At 34.4% G+C, this 21,355-nt stretch overlaps 2 protein-coding genes across 2 annotated transcripts; one reads left to right on the top strand and one right to left on the bottom strand.

The window, feature by feature from the left end:
* Positions 1 to 8,079: 8,079 nt before the first annotated feature.
* Positions 8,080 to 10,234, bottom strand: LOC127115543 (protein MAINTENANCE OF MERISTEMS-like). Its single transcript, XM_051047062.1, has 3 exons — positions 9,519 to 10,234; positions 9,347 to 9,437; positions 8,080 to 9,259 (listed from the first exon to the last, which is right to left on the bottom strand). Exons 1-3 carry the CDS (start codon positions 10,205 to 10,207, stop codon positions 8,144 to 8,146), a joined length of 1,896 nt encoding a protein of 631 aa, XP_050903019.1. The 5' UTR covers positions 10,208 to 10,234; the 3' UTR covers positions 8,080 to 8,143.
* A 9,204-nt stretch (positions 10,235 to 19,438) lies between these two features.
* Positions 19,439 to 21,118, top strand: LOC127122894 (uncharacterized). The gene is made up of 2 exons (XM_051053171.1): positions 19,439 to 19,656; positions 20,672 to 21,118. The coding sequence occupies exons 1-2, from the start codon at positions 19,545 to 19,547 to the stop codon at positions 20,860 to 20,862; spliced, it is 303 nt and encodes a 100-aa protein (XP_050909128.1). The 5' UTR covers positions 19,439 to 19,544; the 3' UTR covers positions 20,863 to 21,118.
* The last annotated feature ends 237 nt before the right edge of the window (positions 21,119 to 21,355 follow it).

The following is a 21,355-nucleotide window of genomic DNA, read 5'->3' as shown; positions in this document are numbered from 1 at the left end:
TCATGCTTAACATTTTCCATAGTTCTTTGGAGACTGACTTTTAGTCAAATATCATCGTCGGGGTATTGTCGTCTTTTGGATGAGGAAGGGAAAGTGAGTTTTTTCTGGTTTATATGCACGAAATGCAAATGCATAAATGTATGAACATATTTTGAGTTTTCAGAGAATCCGAGAATTATCTTCAATTATAGAGTATGGAAGTAAAGACAGAAGACAAATATAGTATGGGAAAAAGAGAAAAGAATTTATGCATTTATGAACTGGTATGTATCTCTTATGTATGGTTTTATCTTTTTTGAATGTTCAACAATGACTGAATATTTAGGATTCCCTGGAAAAGATGCATATGACTTTTTCATTTGGATAGAACGCAAATACATATGCAATATTTTTTGTTTAAATGGTTCAGAGATTTGATGGTGCAATAATTTAGGTTCAAAAGTTCGATATATATATGACGATGCAATAATGGTATGAGATAATATATGTTTAAAGATTCAACACATTTTGGATAATCTGTATATACTTCTCAATGCAGATTCAAAGGTTCGACATATTCATGATTTTCAAGGTGGGTAAAGTCTTGAGTTTCCTGTAAAAATCCATATCCCGTCACAGGTAGGTACTATTCTTCAAAGAAGGAGGTTCCTAAAAAGGTCCCTAGAGTCACAAACCCATTTTAAGATACTACTGCGTAGAACGAATGACTCGTCGAACAATGATGCTCCCAAAAGGATCTAATCTAATTGTGATGTCTCGTGTTGACCATGACCGAGGCATAACACCAAGAAGGTCAACATGATTTTACCACATATTATCTTGTGTGTATACTAAAGCTCGGGTATAGAGCTTTTCTCTCATGTAACTTCATAAAGCCCAACCCACAACAGAGAGTATAACAGATATCCAAAATATGATGAATATAAAGTAATAAAAGCAATAAATGGAATAAATATAAAGCAAGTAAAGAGATAAAGATAAACACTCACACAAATAAAGAAACAAACAAAACTAGGCTTGAACTACTTAAGGAATCCTCATCATAGTCTATCGCGCCGCAAAAAATATATGAGCGCATCGCACGCTCAAAGATACAACATAGTCACCACTGAACTTTATTTATTCCCGAAGGAAAGGGAAAATATTTATAAAACCCATGGGAAGAGAAACGGGTAAGGAAGTCGGTTATGCAATGAGAATGTATTAACACCCCTCACATCTGTTGTACTCAATGGGGACCGTTTTAATTGTTCTTTACGCGAATGGATGTTATTATCTAAATGTTAGTTACGAAAAGGGGAAAACTGTATAATAATTAGTGTGCTCTCCAAGGATTCGAACCCTCTTGCTTACGTATTCACATAGTGCAATGAGAAAATCAGAGCTCCGTAATTCGTGGTAGAAAATACCGATTTTTTGGTTGCTTTTAGGGAACAATTATAATCATATCCTAGAAGTGTGTAGACATTAGCTGATTCTGATCCTTGTTCAGATGCTCTAAGCTTTTAGTCTGATTGCTAAGGAACGAATTATAATAGTTCTTTTATGAAAAGAAAGAAATTTATTTTGAAAAGGTTTGAGTGATAAAAAGAAAAGAAATAGTTGCTTGAATAGAATTAAAAAGAAAGAGTTGCTTGTATTGAAAAAAGTTGAAGTTGGAAGAGAAAAATGTTGTTTGGATGTGGTGAAAGTATGGTTTGGATCAAGATAATGTTGTTTGAATCCATATGGTAGGTGCATATGAACCAAAGAGTATAATCCACCTGGCACAAATCCAAATCCACATTCCACTAAATTCATTCATACCAGAGTATAATCCATACTTAGACATCCACCATCACATCTAAAAGACTATTTATATGCCTCATTTGATGATGCTCCTAATCAATCATCAGGTACTCCTGATGTCTTGTCTAATTAAATGTCTTATTCTCATTTGGCTCCTACTCATTCACATTTAGTCTCTCCATTACCACTCATACTAAACCAAAATCCTAGACTAAGGCTAACAAATATGAATGTTGAAAACAAGCAATGGAAGTTGAACTTGTTGCTCTTGAACAAACTGGTACTTGGAAGATTGTGGATCTTCCTCATAACATCAAACCCATAGGCTGCAAATGGGGTTACAAGATCAAACATAAAGCAGATGGAAGCATTGAAACATTCAAAGCAAGACTAGTTGCCAAAGGTTACAACAAAATCAAAGGATTGGATTTTACTGATACATTCTCCACAATGACAAAACTCACGACTATCAGACTTGTTTTAACTCTTGCATCCATCCATCATTGGAATCTACATCAGTTAGATGTCAATAATGCTTTTCTCCATGGCAAATTACATGAAGATGTTTACATGGTCATCCCACCAGGTATCACTCATACAAAACCTAATTAGGTTTGCAAGTTAGTTAAATCCATATATGGGCTCAAACAGGCCAGTCGCCAATGGTATGAAAAGCTCACGCCATTGCTTATTTCTCATGGATATACGCACAAGCTGCATCTGAACACTTACTCTTTGTCAAAACCAAATTATCATAATTTACAATTCTTTTGGTCTATGTTGATGATGTCATACTAGCAGGCAACTCTCTCTCTCTCTCTCTCTCTCTCTCTCTCTCTGAATTTGCAACTATCAAAACAATACTTCACAAAGCTTTCAAAGTCAAGGACTTAGGAATGTTGAAATATTTCTTAGGTCTAGAAGTTGCCCATTCCAAATTGGGAATTTCTATGTGCCAGCACAAGTATTGTCTTAATCTTCTCACTGACTCGGGCTTGCTTGGTGCCAAACCTGTCTCTACTCCCTCAAATCCCGCCATCAAACTGTGCCATGATGCTGTTACACATTTGATGACATTCAATACTATCGATGATTGATAGACATAATCATTTATCTGAACACAACCCGACCAAACATCACATATACCACTCAACAACTAAATCAATTTCTCTCCAAACCTTCCATTACTCATCACCATGCAACATGTAGAGTTTTGTGTTATCTTAAATCTTGTCCCGACAAAGGTTTATTTTTCCCATGCAACTCCTCCCTTCATCTTCTTAGATTTTCTGATGTTGATTGGGTCAGATGCAGAGATACACGTAGATCCATTTCAGGTTCATGTTTTTTCATTGGTCAATCTCTCATTTCATTGAAAACAAAGAAGCAACATACAATCTCAAGGTCCTCATCTGAAGCGGAATACAGAGCTTTGGCTGCAGCCACATGCGAGCTTGAAGGGATCATTTACTTGTTACATGACATGCAAGTCAAATGCACCAAGCCGCCGGTCCTTTACTTGTTACATGAATAAGGTTAGGAAGTAAATGCGTATAAGACATTGGAATTAGATCATAGCGCAGACGTCTCCTCTCTTGATTGTTGTTCCCTTGGCTATTTTTCTTATGCTTTTGTGTTTGGTTTCCTTGGGTGGGCTTCTGACTCGGTAGACGATATTGTTATTGGGGATAAACTGACAGACTACTTGCAGTTGCATTCTGGATTCTACCTGCCTTTAGTTCGTTCTCAGTTTGTTCATCGATCACAACTTGATCTGACAAGTCCGTTGTACTATTATCTAGGAATAGTTCTAAGACCATGTCAATCTTGCTTTGGGCGTGATTCAAGATTTTTCTTGCACATTGCATTCTCATGCTTAACATTTTCCATAGTTCTTTGGAGACTGACTTTTAGTCAAATATCATCGTCGGGGAATTGTCGTCTTTTGGATGAGGAAGGGAAAGTGAGTTTTTTCTGGTTTATATGCACGAAATGCAAATGCATAAATGTATGAACATATTTTGAGTTTTCAGAGAATCCGAGAATTATCTTCAATTATAGAGTATGGAAGTAAAGACAGAAGACAAATATAGTATGGGAAAAAGAGAAAAGAATTTATGCATTTATGAACTGGTATGTATCTCTTCTGTATGGTTTTATCTTTTTTGAATGTTCAACAATGACTGAATATTTGGGATTCCCTGGAAAAGATGCATATGGCTTTTTCATTTGGATAGAACACAAATACATATGCAATATTTTTTGTTTAAATGGTTCAGAGATTTGATGGTGCAATAATTTAGGTTCAAAAGTTCGATATATATATGACGATGCAATAATGGTATGAGATAATATATGTTTAAAGATTCAACACATTTTGGATAATCTGTATATACTTCTCAATGCAGATTCAAAGGTTCGACATATTCATGATTTTCAAGGTGGGTAAAGTCTTGAGTTTCCTGTAAAAATCCATATCCCGTCACAGGTAGGTAATATTCTTCAAAGAAGGAGGTTCCTAAAAAGGTCCCTAGAGTCACAAACCCATTTTAAGATACTACTGCGTAGAACGAATGACTCGTCGAACAATGATGCTCCCAAAAGGATCTAATCTAATTGTGATGTCTCGTGTTCACCATGACCGAGGCATAACACCAAGAAGGTCAACATGATTTTACCACATATTATCTTGTGTGTATACTAAAGCTCGGGTATAGAGCTTTTCTCTCATGTAACTTCATAAAGCCCAACCCACAACAGAGAGTATAACAGATATCCAAAATATGATGAATATAAAGCAATAAAAGCAATAAATGGAATAAATATAAAGCAAGTAAAGAGATAAAGATAAACACTCACACAAATAAAGAAACAAACAAAACTAGGCTTGAACTACTTAAGGAATCCTCATCATAGTCTATCGCGCCGCAAAAAATATATGAGCGCATCGCACGCTCAAAGATACAACATAGTCACCACTGAACTTTATTTATTCTCGAAGGAAAGGGAAAATATTTATAAAACCCATGGGAAGAGAAACGGGTAAGGAAGTCGGTTATGCAATGAGAATGTATTAACACCCCTCACATCTGTTGTACTCAATGGGGACCGTTTTAATTGTTCTTTACGCGAATGGATGTTATTATCTAAATGTTAGTTACGAAAAGGGGAAAACTGTATAATAATTAGTGTGCTCTCCAAGGATTCGAACCCTCTTGCTTACGTATTCACATAGTGCAATGAGAAAATCAGAGCTCCGTAATTCGTGGTAGAAAATACCGATTTGTTGGTTGCTTTTAGGGAACAATTATAATCATATCCTAGAAGTGTGTAGACATTAGCTGATTCTGATCCTTGTTCAGATGCTCTAAGCTTTTAGTCTGATTGCTAAGAAACGAATTATAATAGTTCTTTTATGAAAAGAAAGAAATTTATTTTGAAAAGGTTTGAGTGATAAAAAGAAAAGAAATAGTTGCTTGAATATAATTAAAAAGAAAGAGTTGCTTGTATTGAAAAAAGTTGAAGTTGGAAGAGAAAAATGTTGTTTGGATGTGGTGAAAGTATGGTTTGGATCAAGATAATGTTGTTTGAATCCATAGGGTAGGTGCATATGAACCAAAGAGTGTGTGACATTAACCAATAGATGGTGTGACCAATGTAGAATTATAAGGTTTTTCCTAGATCCGGAGATCAATACCTACAAAAGGGGTTCCTAGAGCATGGAGCTCCACAGGACAGTGCATGAGGATTGCCAGAGCATAAGGCTCTACAATGAAATGCATGAGAATTTCTAGGGCATGAGGCTTCACAGGATAATGCATAAGAGTTGCCAGAGCATGGGGGCCCCACAAGGCAATGCATGAGAGTTTCCATAGGGAAAAATAAAATAAAAGGGTTTGTCAGGGCATGAGGTTCCACATGACAACACATAAGGTTGCCAGAGCATGAGGCTCCACAGGACAATGCATGAAGGTTACTAGAGCATGAAGCTCCACAGGGCAATGCATGAGAGGGTATTGGTTCATAGATGGGTGTTTAACCATGAGGTGATTAACCTAAAGAATGTATGGATGTCAAAGAGAGTGTTGTGTTTGGTCCAAAGAGGAAGTGTATTGTTGATGAAGATTATTGAATTGTGGCTTGATGGTTTTGCTAAGGAGATGAAACTTCAAGGTCGAGTTATCATTGTTAAATGTGATAGTCAAAATGCAATACACATGTCGAAGAATTCAGCCTATCATGAGCAAACCAAACATATCGATGCGAGGTTCCATTTCATCAGAGAGATAATCGAGCGCAGAGAAGTCCAAGTGATGAAGGTTTTGACTGATGATAGTGTTGCTGATATGATCACCAAGATATTGTCAAGTAACAAGTTCTTCAACTGTATGTAGTTGATAAAATTGCATGATGACAGTTATTTTGTTCCCTTGTTAGTGTAGAGTTTGTTCCAAGGTGGAGATTTATGGTATTTGGATCAAACTCTAGCCTCGACAAAGTTAGTTTCATGGTTCGACAGTAGTCGAAGATGTGAATGTCGTAGTCGAAGTCTGTTCTTGCATGCAGAAATATGTTACTTGTTGTTTAAGTTAACATGTTGAATTGAGTCAGTTTGTTGGGTCAATTATTTAGTATGTTAGTTGAAAGATATGGTTTAATTTTCTAATAAGTAGCATACTAGTTTTCACTTCTCCATCAATTCCTGATAATTCTAATCAGAGGAAGAAAGTGGTATAGTTGAGATTCAATTGTAAATATTGTTCCCTAATATATAATTGAATCAAGAATCCAATTTTAACCATTTTAAATTATTTTTTTCTCTTCTCACTTTTCCTTTACTCTTTGATTTTTTTATTAATTAAGAAACTAATCAATACTCTATTTTCTGGACATCATTTTTGCACCCTATTTTATTGTTGAAATTCTAAGTTACTTTTCTCCAACTATAATCTTATTGTTTATTATTTATATTATTAACTATGTAAAAACAACCTAAATTAATTATTAAAACTACTTTTTTTAACATCTATAAATTTGGTTGAAGGGTTTTATATAAAACATTAACGAGTGCAACATGTCAAATTCATCAAAGTTTATTAACTCATCGTTGGTGTGAGGGAAAATCAAATGAATGGCCAAATATATAAAAAACTAAAGCATGGGCCATGTTGAATAATAATAATAATAGAATTATCAAATGGTTGCACGAACCATAAATAAAATATGTAACCACCAATACATTCCTTCCACATAAGTGGGAACACATTGCCAACTCAGCACGACATCATCATTGCGACATGTCAACCCACGACGGCATTGTCGATTGTAGATTGTTGATGCATCTTTTCAAATTAAAGAAGAGTTTTATCATGTAATATCATTTTTGTTAATTCATCAAAAAAAATATCACGCATTTGATTTACTATGAACTTCCTTCATGGCTCATAATAATTTAATATTTATGTAAAACTTGAAACAATAATCAATGAAATTTCAATAAATAATCCCTAAATTTTTTTTTTCAAAAATAATCCCTAAAATAACCAATTTTAAAAATGTAGTGGAGAACATACAAATTAATATAATATTTTTAAAAAAAGATGCAAATTAATAAATTAAATTAAATTAAACCAAATTAGTTAGTCTGGTTAATTATATTTTTGAAAATTATTAAAAATTAAATCAAATTAACCCGATAAAAATATCACTAGTTCACATATTTTTTTAATCAAAAGTCAGTTCAAACCTAATTGATTACACTCCTAAATATCTTTGTGAATAATGTGATGACTTAGTTAAGAGAATTTTTTTTTTAAATATCCAAAAATTTTAAAAAAATTTCAAAAATATCCAATTTTTCAAAATAATTACACAAATGGCCAAAATTGGCCATTTTTTACCCTTAGGCGCCACCCTAGTTGGCGCCTACCCTTAATGGGGAGGGCAAGTCGCCACTAGGGGTGGCGCCTATGCCCAATCCTTTTTTTTTTTTTTTTTTTTTTTTTTTAATTTTTTTTTATTTATAAATTTATGTTTTTTATTAAGTATATTAATTTATGTTCACACATATATTTTGTCTAAATTTTTTTATTTATATATATATATATATATATATATATATATTAATTTATATATATATATTAATTTATATATATATATATATATATATATATATTAATATAATTTATAAGTAATTAATATTATTTGTAATTTTTGGAAAAAAAATTAATTTATATATGTATAAAGATATGATAGACAATATTTTTAAAGATAAAGATAAAGATATAAAGATAATAAACAGAAAATATTTTTATTTAAATAATAGACAAGGCAAATATTACAAAGATATGATTAATCACATATGATGCGGTCCCTTGTACGATCCGCACGGGGGAGGTCTAGTTACTCGCCTAGACGGTTCACGTGGTGGTGGTGCTTCCCTATTACCACCCCTTGCCCTAACGCGCCCCCTTGCCGCTTGCCGTTGTGGTTCGGTCGAAGTCCCTTCAGTGCTGTAGGAAAGACGGGTCCCCTCTGCGCCCTCGAAGCTTTGTCTCGGTGGGACAAACTGACTACTGCTGGGTGCGCCCTCGAATTGTGGTCTTTGGTAGTTTAGGGTTGAATCGGGTTGGCCAAAGTGCAATGTTTGTTGTGGTGTGTAGTAGTCCTGTTGGTAGTCCTCTTGTATACCCGTGTCGGGGCTAGGTGGAGGACTGGAAGAGCTTGGGAAATTGCCGTGTTGGAATTGTTGGGATTGGTGGAAGTAGGGGGATTGATATTGTGGTAGGTGTTGGGACTGTTGATGGTGGTGGGAATGTTGAGTTTGTTGTTGGTAGTCTTCATGGTATTGGGATTGAGTTTGTGGTATGTATTGTTGATTTGGTTGGGGGGTGGACATGTGTTGTGGTTGTTGTTGTTGGTAATATGGTGGTGGTGGTTGTTGTTGGTAATAAGGTGGTGGTGGTTGTTGTTGGTAAAATGGTTGTGGTGGTTGTTGTTGGTAATAAGGTGGTGGTTGTTGTTGTTGGGAATACTGTGGTGGTTGTTGTTGTTGGAAATATGGCTGTTGCATCCGGGGATCGTCCAAATAGAACGGGTCAGACACAATCATTTCTGGATTGGTATTTGCTCTATACCATTCCACATATTCCCTTGTCGGCTTCATTTCGTTGGGCGCCACCGGAAATTGTAGAACATAGTGGGCACGGTCTTTCCACATTTTTCGAAACTCCTTAGCAAATTCCTTCCAATTTTGGGCATACCACTGGTGGCTGACTTTTTTTAGATGCCAAGGTTCCATGGACATTGGGGGGCCTGGGATGTCTTGATGCATTCCGAATTGAAGCTTGACACGGTCACTTTGGTGCATCTCCACAGTGGTGAACCGCATTATGGCCGTTTTTGCTGTCCAAACAGCTGCATCTTCGGGGTTTGGTTGATGTTCCAATCCCAAATATGGCCTCCAAATAAACTGCAAAGAAAAAAGTAAATATGTTATTTATCGAGAATGCATGACATTAATAAATCAGTTAGAAGTTGAGTGATTTAGTGGTAATACATCCTGTGCTCGGAGACGATCCAACAGTTGACGATAAAATATAATTTTATTTTTGGGGGTAAGACTGTAATCCAGTCCGGTTGTAATGAACCTAAACAAAAAAAGATAAATAATATTAGTTACAAATATTTATAGAATAAATATACAAAATGAAATAAGATCATAAATTTACCTAGTTGCGTAGGGGAAGGAGTAGTCATTAGGATTTTCTGGGGCTAGCCTCGGCAATCTCCACCACCCCCATGTTTGAAGCAAAAAAGCACATCCAGAAAATGTACAGTGCTCATTTTGTGCATTTTTACACAAAGAGCTATATAGGAATGCTAATACTGCAGAACCCCAACTATATGTGCTTATTCTATCAATGTCCCCGAGCAAACTCAAGTACATAAAATTTATGCTATTTCCCGTCCCTTCGGGAAATAGCAAGTTCCCAAACAATAGCATAATGTAAACCCGGGTTTTTATGACTTTTTCTTGTTCGGAGGATTCCTCAGTCAAAGTTATGGAGTCGTGGTACAATTGTAGGCTAGATAATTTAATACCCTGACCCCTTGCTTTGGCAGACCCCTCACCCTCGACCAGATCTACCCCCAACATTTCAACACATATTTGGTTAGGCTGTTGAACATTTCCGGTCACAGGCTTACCATCTATTCTAAGACCTAAAAGCATGTACACGTCCTCTAATGTGACGGTACATTCACCAGTTGGTAGGTGAAAGGTGTGTGTCTCAGGTCTCCAACGTTCACACAGAGCCAAAATGAATTTGGCATCAATGGTGGCATTTACGACATGCATTACATGACCGAAACCCGCACGCTCTATGTAAGGTACGCACCATGGGTCTGGATAAGGCATTGGGTGTGAACGTTGACGAAATTTCTTGGGATCCTTTAAAAACAAACAATATAAAAAATCATTATATTGGACTTTCAAAAAACTAATTACAAACATACGAAAGAGGCAATGTTCAAGAATAACTTACGAATGAGGCAATGTTTGCCCTAGTACCTCTGTGTTCTTGGCCCATGGTAAGAAGCGACATGACTGCAATGTAGGAAGAAGCTTGGTGGATGAGAAGTTTCGCCTGAGTTCTCTGAATAAAAGTGTTAGTGGTTGATGAAAACTTGCAAGAATGACCCTCTATTTATACTCGTTTTCAAGTAGACTGAATATGCAAAAATGTGACAAGTGTAAGGCATGCGTGGTAGTGTTGGCATGCATTGGTGGAATCTGATGATGCAGAAACGTGACAAGTGTAAAGCATGCGTGGGAATCTTGCATGCATAGGTGCAGACTAGGTGGGAGTTGTCTTGTCTTGGGGAAGACTTGGTGGAATCTGATGATGCAAAGGTGTGACAAGTGTAAGGCATGCGTGGGAATCTTGCAGAATAGGTGCAGACTAGGTGGCAGTGTTGGCATGCATAGGTGCAGACTAGGTGGGAGTTGTCTTGTCTTGGGGAAGACTTGGTGGAATCTGATGATGCAAAGGTGTGACACGTGGAAGGCATGCATGGGAATCTTGCAGAATAGGTGCAGACTAGGTGGTAGTGTTGGCATGCATTGGTGCAGACTAGGTGGTTATGGGTAATCGATCTTAAAATTCACCAAAAGTTTAATTGATTCGAATGAAAAAAATAAATTAAAACAATAACTGATATCAATATTTTGGTGTCTAAATATATTTCTCGAACACATTTACATTAGCATAATTTGTTACTATGATGCATAATAGAACAAAGCCACAAGCAGAAGCTGTCCATAGCTGTAACTCTGGGATCCCTAAATCTCTTGCCACTCTTCCAGCCAACCCGAAAGTTCCATCAGTATGGAAGGATTCAGATGACCCTGTGCTGGAAATGGTACGACTTGGTGGTGAAGACTTGATGGGGAACAGGCATGCATGGGAATCTCTGAGACTAGGTTCAGGCTATAGGTGGATAGGTTGGCATGCATTAGTACAGACTAGGTGGGAGTGTTGCATTCAAGGGTGTGACACGTGTAAGGCATGCGTGGGAATCTCTGAGACAGAATAGGTGAAGACTTGATGGGGAACAGGCATGCGTGGGAATCTCTGAGACTTGGTGGTGAAGACTTGATGGGGAACAGGCATGCATGGGAATCTCTGAGACTAGGTTCAGGCTATAGGTGGATAGGTTGGCATGCATTAGTACAGACTAGGTGGGAGTGTTGCATTCAAGGGTGTGACACGTGTAAGGCATGCGTGGGAATCTCTGAGACAGAATAGGTGAAGACTTGATGGGGAACAGGCATGCGTGGGAATCTATGAGACTTGGTGGTGAAGACTTGATGGGGAACAGGCATGCATGGGAATCTCTGAGACTAGGTTCAGGCTATAGGTGGATAGGTTGGCATGCATTAGTACAGACTAGGTGGGAGTGTTGCATTCAAGGGTGTGACACGTGTAAGGCATGCGTGGGAATCTCTGAGTTATTCACAATATCTTCACAGCAATCTTCACACACATATCTTCACAGCAATCTTCAGTAAGATTCTTGCAGTATAAATATTCACACACATTTTCAAAGGGATTCACAATATCTTCACAGCAATCTTCACAAAACCTTGACAATATCTTCACAAAACCTTCACAAAACCTTCACAAAACCTTCACAAAACCTTCACAATGTCTTCACAAAACATGTCATCTTCTTCACAATACAAAGTCAAAGCTCACGTCAACGGTGAGACTTATGAATGTGATATGTCTGGCTTCCTATTTAGAAACACCGAATGCACTCGGTTTTGTCTAAATAGAGGAGCTGACTTCTCTTATCTGAAAAGGAAGATTGAGTCCAAACTAAGACAACCCGTGTCCCAAATTTTTTATCAACAACCTTTTTTTTCAGAAAACAACTCTGTCAAGTTTTATAAGTCATTGATTCAAAATGACATGGAGACACAATACATGCTTCGTAACCATGAGTACTCTGGTTACGACTACATAGTGTTGTACATTGTGTTGGAACAACCTCAACCAACTCAGAATATTCAATCACAGGTTATTGATCCTGTGATTGATGACGAACAAGATGCTGAGCACCACGTTGAAGACGATGTGGTTGATGATGCTGAAGACGTGGTTGATGACTTGGTGAACCGTCATTCTGAAGACGAAGACCAACCTCAAATACCTATAGCGCAACGCTACTCACCTCCCGCGCACTTCACAACACTTAACTTGGGCGAGGATGAGCCCTCATCAGATATGTTCTACAACCCATATATGAGGTCTGATGAGGACTTAAAGAAGGGTGACCAATTTCGGACCAAGGAAGAGTGTCTGTTAGCAATAAAGAACTGGCACTTGAAAAATTGTGTTGACTACGATGTTATCAAATCAAATCCGGAAAGATACGTTATTGAATGCAAAAATCTGGAGTGTGGATATAGGTTGATGGCATCATACAAGAAGAAGCATAATGCGTGGGTGATAGGGTCCATATCTCAAGCTCACATTTGCGTCAACACCAACATGGCACAGGATCATCGCAAACTTAGCCATGACATGATCTGCCATTCCATATTACCTCTAGTTGAGGCTGACCCGTCACTGAAGGTCAAAACAATTATCTCCCATTGTGTGGCTGTTTTCAAATATACACCGTCATACAGAAAGGCTTGGTTAGCGAAAACCAAGGCAATTGAACTGGTGTACGGTAACTGGGAGGAATCATACAAACAACTACCACGCTACCTGGCTGCACTACGATTGTATTCACCTGGGACGGTTACTATAATGGAGACCTTGCCTGCACAATCCCCTGACGGAACTCGTCTAGAAGGTAATGGAATTTTCCACAGACTTTTCTGGGCATTCCGTCCCTGCATCATCGGGTTCACATTCTGCAAACCACTTGTTCAAGTCGATGGAACTTGGCTGTATGGGAAATACAAAGGATCGTTACTGATGGCGGTCGCACAAGATGGCAATTCAAATATTTTCCCAATAGCCTTTGCATTGGTGGAAGGAGAAACGGCTGCTGCATGGAGTTTCTTCCTTAAGAATCTTCGAACGCACGTGACTCCACAAGCTGGCATCTGCGTGATTTCTGACAGGCACGCTTCAATAGACAGTGCATACAATAATCCAGCAAATGGTTGGCATGACCCCCCGTCTACCCATGTTTACTGCATCAGGCATATTGCCCAAAATTTTATGCGGGAGTTCAAGGATAACTTCTTGAAGCAACATTTGATAAACGCGGGGTATGCCTTAAACCAACCTGGATTCCAATACTATCGCCGGGAAATAGTGTTGGCAAATTCTGATGCAGGGAGGTGGATCGATAATATCGACCGAGCGAAGTGGACTAGATCATATGACGATGGGGTGAGGTGGGGCCACATGACAACAAATCTTGTGGAATCAATGAACGGCGTCTTTAAGGGGATACGTAACCTCCCGGTAACCGCATTGGTGAGTGCGACGTATTTTCGGATGGCAACGTTGTTCGTAACAAGAGGCAGGCGCTGGAATGAAGTATTGCAGACGAGTCAGGTATATAGTGATGCCTGCATGAAGTTTATGAGGCAGGAATCTGCCAAAGCCAGCAGCCATCGGGTTACGGAATTCGACCGCCATGGCCACACTTTTAGTGTCAAGGAAACAATTGACCACAACCAAGGGCTGCCCAGACAAGAGTATAGGGTCCTAATACCAGACCGTTGGTGCGACTGTGGTCAATTTCAGGCCTATCGTATGCCTTGTTCCCATGTCATTGCAGCGTGTTCACACAGCCACTTCGATGCATTATCGCTAGTGTCTCCAATCTACAAAGTTGCAACATTGCTCAATGTATACGACAATCCCTTTCCGGTGGTAGCATTGGAGGCGTATTGGCCAGAGTATGACGGGGAAATTGTTTGGCACAACGAATCGATGCGGCGGAATAAAAGTGGTCGCCCAAATAGCAGGCGCATTAGAACTGAAATGGACGTCGCAGAGAAAATGCAGAGGAAGTGTAGCATATGTAGACAACTAGGGCATAATAAGAACAAATGTCCATATCGTGGATCTAGTTCCACAACTTAGTTTTCACTTTCATAAATCTATGTACCAAAATCATTTTAAATTAAAGTTTACTTTTTATTCCAAATAGAAGATGACACTTGAACAACAAACACAAACATCTAACATTACAACACCAATTACTAAAACAAAAACAAATACTGGAACAAAAACAAGTACTAAAACAAGAACAAGTACTAGAACAATAACAAATACAACAACAACATGACAAACAACCATTAAAATCTAAGAAATTACAACAGTTAACACTATGTCGTCTGATCCATGCATCATTTGGATGCAATCAATGTCGCTTTCAACTTCAACCCACCAACGTATCGTTTCTCCAGTTTCAAATGAGAACCTTGTTCTAAGCCTCTGAATCCTTCTGATGACTTCACCAGGTTGGTAATCTCCCTCTAACCAAGACATCAAGGACCTTTTTAGTTGGTCCAACGAACGGATGTTCCAAAATTTCATCTCCATTGGGGGTTTCAAAGGCGAGAAAATAACATGCCCATCCCTTTTTAAGATTACTGGTTCAGGATCCGGGCACCTTGATGATGTTCGCTGCCATGACGACGGTCTTGGGGATGCCATGACCGAAACCCGATACAGAAGGTGGTAGGAAACAGTGGTGAAGAAAATGCAAGGAAATAACACTTTATTTATAGGAAAAGATCTGGGTTGTACACCAGTCTACCTAACCCTAATTAGTGTCGCACTTGATTAATTAGGGTTTCAATTAGGTCATAACTACCAAACTCGGATTATAACCGATCAATATACCCTAATTATAATTGATACATTAACCTTAACATGAATAACCCTAATTCTCCCAAAAATTTATAAATAATATTATTTACTTATAAATTAAATTAATATATATATAAATTAATACATATATATATATATATATATATATATATATATATATATATATATATATATATATATCTTGTAAATAAATATTTATATATATTAATTAAATGTGTATAATATTAATTGTTTATAAATTAAATTAATATATATATATATATATAAATTAATATATATATAAATTAATATATATATATCTTGTAATAATTTTATTTATATATAAGTGTTAATATAAATTAATATAATTTATAAAAAAAAAATATTTATCAAATATCTAATATTTAAAAAAAAAAATTAAAAAAAAAAATTAATAAAACATTTAAAAAAAAAAAAAAAAAAAAAAAAAAGGGATTGGGCATAGGCGCCACTCCTAGTGGCGACTTGCCCTACCCATTAAGGGTAGGCGCCAACTAGGGTGGCGCCTATGTACACAATTAGGGCAAATTTTGCCCATTTGTGTAATTTTTTTGAAAAAATGGTTAATTTTGAATTTTTTTTTAAAATTTTGGATATTTAAAAAAAAAATTCTAGTTAAGATGAATTTAATATTATATTTTTATCAAATCAATATCAATAAAGGTTTTAATGGTGATATTCTGAAAGTGTAAAAAGATTTATACAATCATTCAATAAAAATATATCATTTTGTTATATCATATTAATATTTTAAAAATTTTAATCTAACTTAACGGAATATATAATCGCTATTAATTGATAATGTAAAATAAATTTATTCTCAATGTATCATTCCTTTTCTCATCAATAAAATCATTATCATAATTGTGAAATAAAAATGTTCATTAACACATGTTTATAAGGAGTGAAGTTTTTGGTTATTGAAATTTTAAGTACTTTTAAGAATTAATGTATTACGACCCACTTTTGAAGATACTTTCTTTTTTAATAAGCTTTTATGTTTATAATTTTTATATAGTTTATTTTTAAAAAATGTAAAGTCAGGGAGACAGACCTAAAGTTTCTCGAATATACATTGGAGTATTCAACATGTAATACGTAAAGAGATAAATGAGATAAGTTATAGAGGTTTGAAAAGAGTTAAGAGAAGATAAATAATACCTTAAAATATACATATTCGACCAAGAAAACCTACTCTTGTTTTTAAGAATTAATTTTGAAAATATCCACTAAACTTGTGAGTTTTTAGAATGATTTATTCACGAACCTCCTTATACAAGAAAATAAATTTTTTAGACTAATTTCTAATCAAACAACTAACAAAACTTAAAGCTTTTAGTCTCCAAATCAGACAAAAATTTGTACAAAATGACTTCGAACCATATTTTCAAAACAAAAGCCTTTACTTAAAGCCTTGAGTAACTCTAACTTCTCAGTCTAAAATATCCTTCAGTATTGTTTGAAGGGTGATTCAAAAATATCTTAAGGGAATGGAAGATTGCAAAACAACTTACACAAAAGCTTGATTTTGAAAAAAAGGTGAGAAGCCCAAACTACTAAAAAATTTCAAAACACTTTAAAGTCACTTTGGAAATCAATTTTGAAGATAGGGCTAGTTTGTTTTGACTTTAAAAAAATAAATATTTTTTAAAATATTACAAGTTTTTTAAATTTATTTTTTATAAATTAAAAGACTAAATATGTTATTCTATAACATAAATATATATTTTTGAAGATCAAAACATAGTCAAAATCATAATTTTTTCAAAAAATTATATCTAAAAATGATGAATAGTTAAAATAACATTTTAAGAATAACTATTTAAACCAAATTTCTATTTAAAGCTTTTATAAAAAATTTCTTTGTAAATTTATTTTACACCAAAATATATAACATTATAAAAATTATTTAAAAAAACAAAACAAAACAAACAGACCCTTAATTTTAATATAAAATGACTATTTTTGGATTTGTATTCTCATTGCTAGATAGCTTATAATTAGTTTGGATGGTCAATGCTTGGTATTTTAAAGTTAGAGTTCTTCGAAGGTGATAATGAGTTGTTAAAAAATAAAAGCCTAGATATGAGGAAATAAATGTCGTGACAAGTAAAAAAAATCCATAATGGAGATGAATTTGAATGAAGTCGATATCTTTGAAAATGTTAATAAAAATGCAAATGATTTTATTCTAGTTGAGCTTAATGGAAATATGACTTAAAAACATGATGGTTCAAGTTCAACATTTTAATGAGTACGACACAGAAAAATTCACAAATGAAAATACTTCAAATTCACAGAATTCTAAATTTGTAGATAAAACGTAGAAAAATGAGCAATCATTAATGGTTGTTCTAAAATTTTCTGTCGTGGTCCTTGAGACATGGAGTTCTTAAGAAAATTTTAAGTTAACATGGCTAAAAATGAGGATGAAAATCCAATTTGTTGGGGGAGTTTGGGAAGCGAATCGCCGAAAGTGTTAATGGACTAAATATTATTGGATATAAGAGGCATTGACACTACATATTCACAAAAACTAAGATATTATTAGTACGAGTAATTTATCTTATAAATTCAATATTTCCTCTATTTCTAGTCGATCACTCATATTTGAATCTCAATAAATTCCACTACAAGTGTTAATCACTCATATCATTAGTCTTGATCCATATTATGATCCACTTCTGCTCCCTCAGTGAGCCTAACCTGCTCGGATACCACTTGCAAGAAAGTTTGAAGAGTGAAGCACCATAAATGTAAATGAGTTAAATGTTAATAGATACAAGAGACTTTGACATCACATATCCAACTAAAATCTTAAGATATTAGGGATATGAGTATTTTTTTTCATTTGTCCTCTGTTATTGTAATTTTTCTTTCTATGTATGAATAAGGTGATGAAATAGATAACTCTCGAATTTGTATAAAAAAAGTTGTTTCTTATATTGAAGACAAGTTATCGTAAGAGTTTGATAGTGAGAGTGAATGTTATCAAGAGAATACCTTTTGAATATCTAGACTTGCTAATAGATGATAGTTCTTTTAAATTAGTTTTTTAGAATCAATTTTTAAATGTAATTTTTATATATATTTAATTACAATAAAACATCATATTTTAAAAAATTAATCAAAAAATTTAAAAGTGTAATTTTATATATATTTAACTACAATAAAATGTCATATTTTAAAAAAAATTTAAAAGTGATTTCAAAAACCATAAATTAATATTCCAAGTAAGGAATTTTTGTAAAAGATTATACTATCGTTATAATATGAACTTATGTTGCAACAATTGGAAAAAGGGTAATTTAAAAAAAAATCAAATTGACCATCAAATCGATTAGGATATTACACTAATAATTTATTGGTCGAATTACTGAATCATTGATCGAATCATATGTTTAATTCAAATAATTTGGTTGAATAGATTAATTTTTATAATAAAATTATTTAGTTATTAAACGATAGAATCAGATGACTCTGTCTTAATTAAAGTTCGATCTAATTGATCTTTATAAAATCAATTTTTAAATTAAAAGATGTCACTTTATATAAACTTTTTAAAAGCTATATGTCTAATCAACATTTTAATAGTCTTTTAAAAAATCCCGACAGCTATACAATTTTAAATTTTCAAAATATTATAATTTTATAAAATTGTTTTTTAATCTCAAATTTTAAGCATACATATCGCGCACAACATACAATATGCAAATTCAAATCAATTTTAAACAAATTCTACTTGAAAATAAATGATCACAAAATTTTTATAGTGTCTAATAAATTTAATTTTAAAAAAGTTTTAAAGGAAATTTACTTATATTTTAATTTTTTATTTATAAAAATTATCAAAACAGCATGGTTAAGAAATATGACAGTTTTTTAAAATCATTGATTCTTGATTTTTATCGATTTTGACTGATTTTTATTGGTTCAATGACCCATCTAATTCAACATCAAATTAGATCGATAAACTTTCCGATTCTTTATTTTATGATATTAATTACTATGCACTGTCAGTATAAAAAAATTTACACGGTCGATTCATCACCATCACCCGTTTGAATTATTTTATAAATTTTAAAAATAAAAGTCAAACTTATTTCAATATTCAATATCTAAGATTAATTTATTTCAATTAAATTATTATTTTATTTGTTGTGTCCAATTTTTAAAAAAATGGAAGACGGATAAGTAATATATTAATTTGTCTATATTTATATATAGGCGTGTTAAATTATGTATTTTATTTTTAAAAAATGACACATTTTTTTAGCAATAGTTGCGGTTGTGTTGAATATATCATCGGTATTGTGAAGTCGTGGTGAGAGTGTGTATCTTCATCTTCACCTACCGAGGCTCTATTCAATGGAGAAACTCAATTTTTCTCGGCAGGTGGAGTGGTGGCAGAAGAACATCATCTATCGTGTTCGAAGGCTTTGGCTTACCATCGCCACACGATTTGGAATTCGTAAAACTGGTTTGTAACACGTTTTGATTTCCGTTTTGCGGAGTTTTCAATTATGCATACCATGTGTTTGTTTTATTGTTTGAATCACATGATGGGCTATATTGCAATTTTGTATAGGTTGATAATGATATGAACATGTTATTACTAAAATTATTGTTCGTTAATTCTTATGTATATAGTTCTTTGTGACTCTGATTGATTTCAAATTTGAATTTTCCAAAAGGAATTGATTCTATATAGTGCATATATGTCTGGTTTTTTGGAATTGTTGGATTGTTGTTTGAATGTTGTCAATTTTATTGATTTGTGGTTTTAAGACTCGGTTAGTTTTTATATTGGGTTTAACTCATTCTTACAACTCCGACTTATAAGAAGGGGGTGATTTATAGATTCTATCTTTAATTTATGTAAAATTTGGGTTTTTGTCAATGCACCAAACCCCTCATGCTCAACCGTATTCGGTTTGGTGTGTCGATATAAATGGTGGGTGACCTGACTGATAGACTATGATATCATATTAGAATTTTGGGTTAAGCCTTAGGCTGAGTTAAGCTCAATCCAAAATTCTAATAAGCTATGAATTTTTATGTGACTAATTATAAATTAGGATTTGAATGTGATATGGTTATGAATTTGTTATTGTGGGAGAAGAAACTGAGACTACGGCAGAAAACTTCATTTTTCTTGTTTGTTTTAAGTCTTCAATCCCTCAGCATTGTCTTGTAGGGTAAAGAGTGAAGAGTGTCTAAGTTTTATAAATCTATTTAAACCTTAGTTTATCAAATGTAGAACTTGAAATTTTCGGAGGATCCCGAATTATAAGTTCTGCCTTAAAAGCTTCATTTTGAAGATTATTTGTAGTGATGATTTGGTTATTTTTTAATTTAATTTTATGATTTGAAGAATTTGTAGGGAAAAGGGTTTGAATGATATTTGGAGTTCATTAGAAGTGAATGTTTTGTTGTGTTATAATGGTTTTTATGTGTTTGAAACAACGAGTTCTGAAATTAGAAGAAATGTGCAGGGCTAAAGAAGCTAAGAAATGATGTGAGGGCTTGTGAGTATGAGGATATTCGTGTGATGTGGGAGATGTTGAACAGGAATGAATCATTATCAGAGTTTGGTGGCAATTCTCCAAACAAAATCAAGAAGATGCATCACTTGAAATTGTTCAAATGGGCAAGGTGTGTTGCTCCATATACTAGTCACTCCTAATCAATCATCATGCTCTTGTGTGTCATCATGTGTGTGAGTTTATTTCTCTTCACAAAAAGCCACTATACTTTGTTTGGTGTGGTTTATTTTCTTCAATCGGGAATAAAGAGATTAGGGTTTCATGTAGAACATGGTCTCTTCTCTCATGTGAATCAGCTCAATTGTTTTGTTGTTGGTGCGCAGTGTGTGTGTGTTGTAAATTGCGAACTACAGAATTTGATTCCTACTAATAAAAAAACTCAAATCATTTTGTAGATATCAATTGTATCCACCAACTTGATGTAGTCACCCCTTAATCTTATGGTATGGAAATAACATAGTGAATCATCAATTTAGTCCTCGAAGTCTAAGAATCAAGAATTTCGATCCTTGAAATTAACAAAATTATAAAATGATTTCCAAAAAATTGAAAATTGTTGATCGCATTAGCTCCTAAAGAATCAATTTCAAGGGAACTAAAATGTCCCACCCAAAATTACGTGTGATCAAGGAC

Source organism: Lathyrus oleraceus, chromosome 1 (assembly GCF_024323335.1).
Source record: "Lathyrus oleraceus cultivar Zhongwan6 chromosome 1, CAAS_Psat_ZW6_1.0, whole genome shotgun sequence".
Classification (NCBI taxonomy): domain Eukaryota; kingdom Viridiplantae; phylum Streptophyta; class Magnoliopsida; order Fabales; family Fabaceae; genus Lathyrus; species Lathyrus oleraceus.
Note: the sequence above shows the minus strand (reverse complement) of the source record. Positions and strands in the feature narration are given on the sequence as shown.

What these genes read in the sequence shown, in the direction of transcription:
- LOC127115543 (XM_051047062.1), bottom strand. Translation starts at nt 10,207, where the DNA reads ATGCCTTATCCAGACCCATGGTGCGTACCTTACATAGAGCGTGCGGGT. An exon ending in TCCTTCCCCTACGCAACTAG is followed by an intron (nt 9,438 to 9,518) that starts GTAAATTTATGA and finishes TTTTTTGTTTAG; the next exon opens with GTTCATTACAACCGGACTGG. An exon ending in ATCGTCTCCGAGCACAGGAT is followed by an intron (nt 9,260 to 9,346) that starts GTATTACCACTA and finishes TTTTCTTTGCAG; the next exon opens with TTTATTTGGAGGCCATATTT.
- LOC127122894 (XM_051053171.1), top strand. Translation starts at nt 19,545, where the DNA reads ATGGAGAAACTCAATTTTTCTCGGCAGGTGGAGTGGTGGCAGAAGAAC. An exon ending in ATTTGGAATTCGTAAAACTG is followed by an intron (nt 19,657 to 20,671) that starts GTTTGTAACACG and finishes AGAAATGTGCAG; the next exon opens with GGCTAAAGAAGCTAAGAAAT.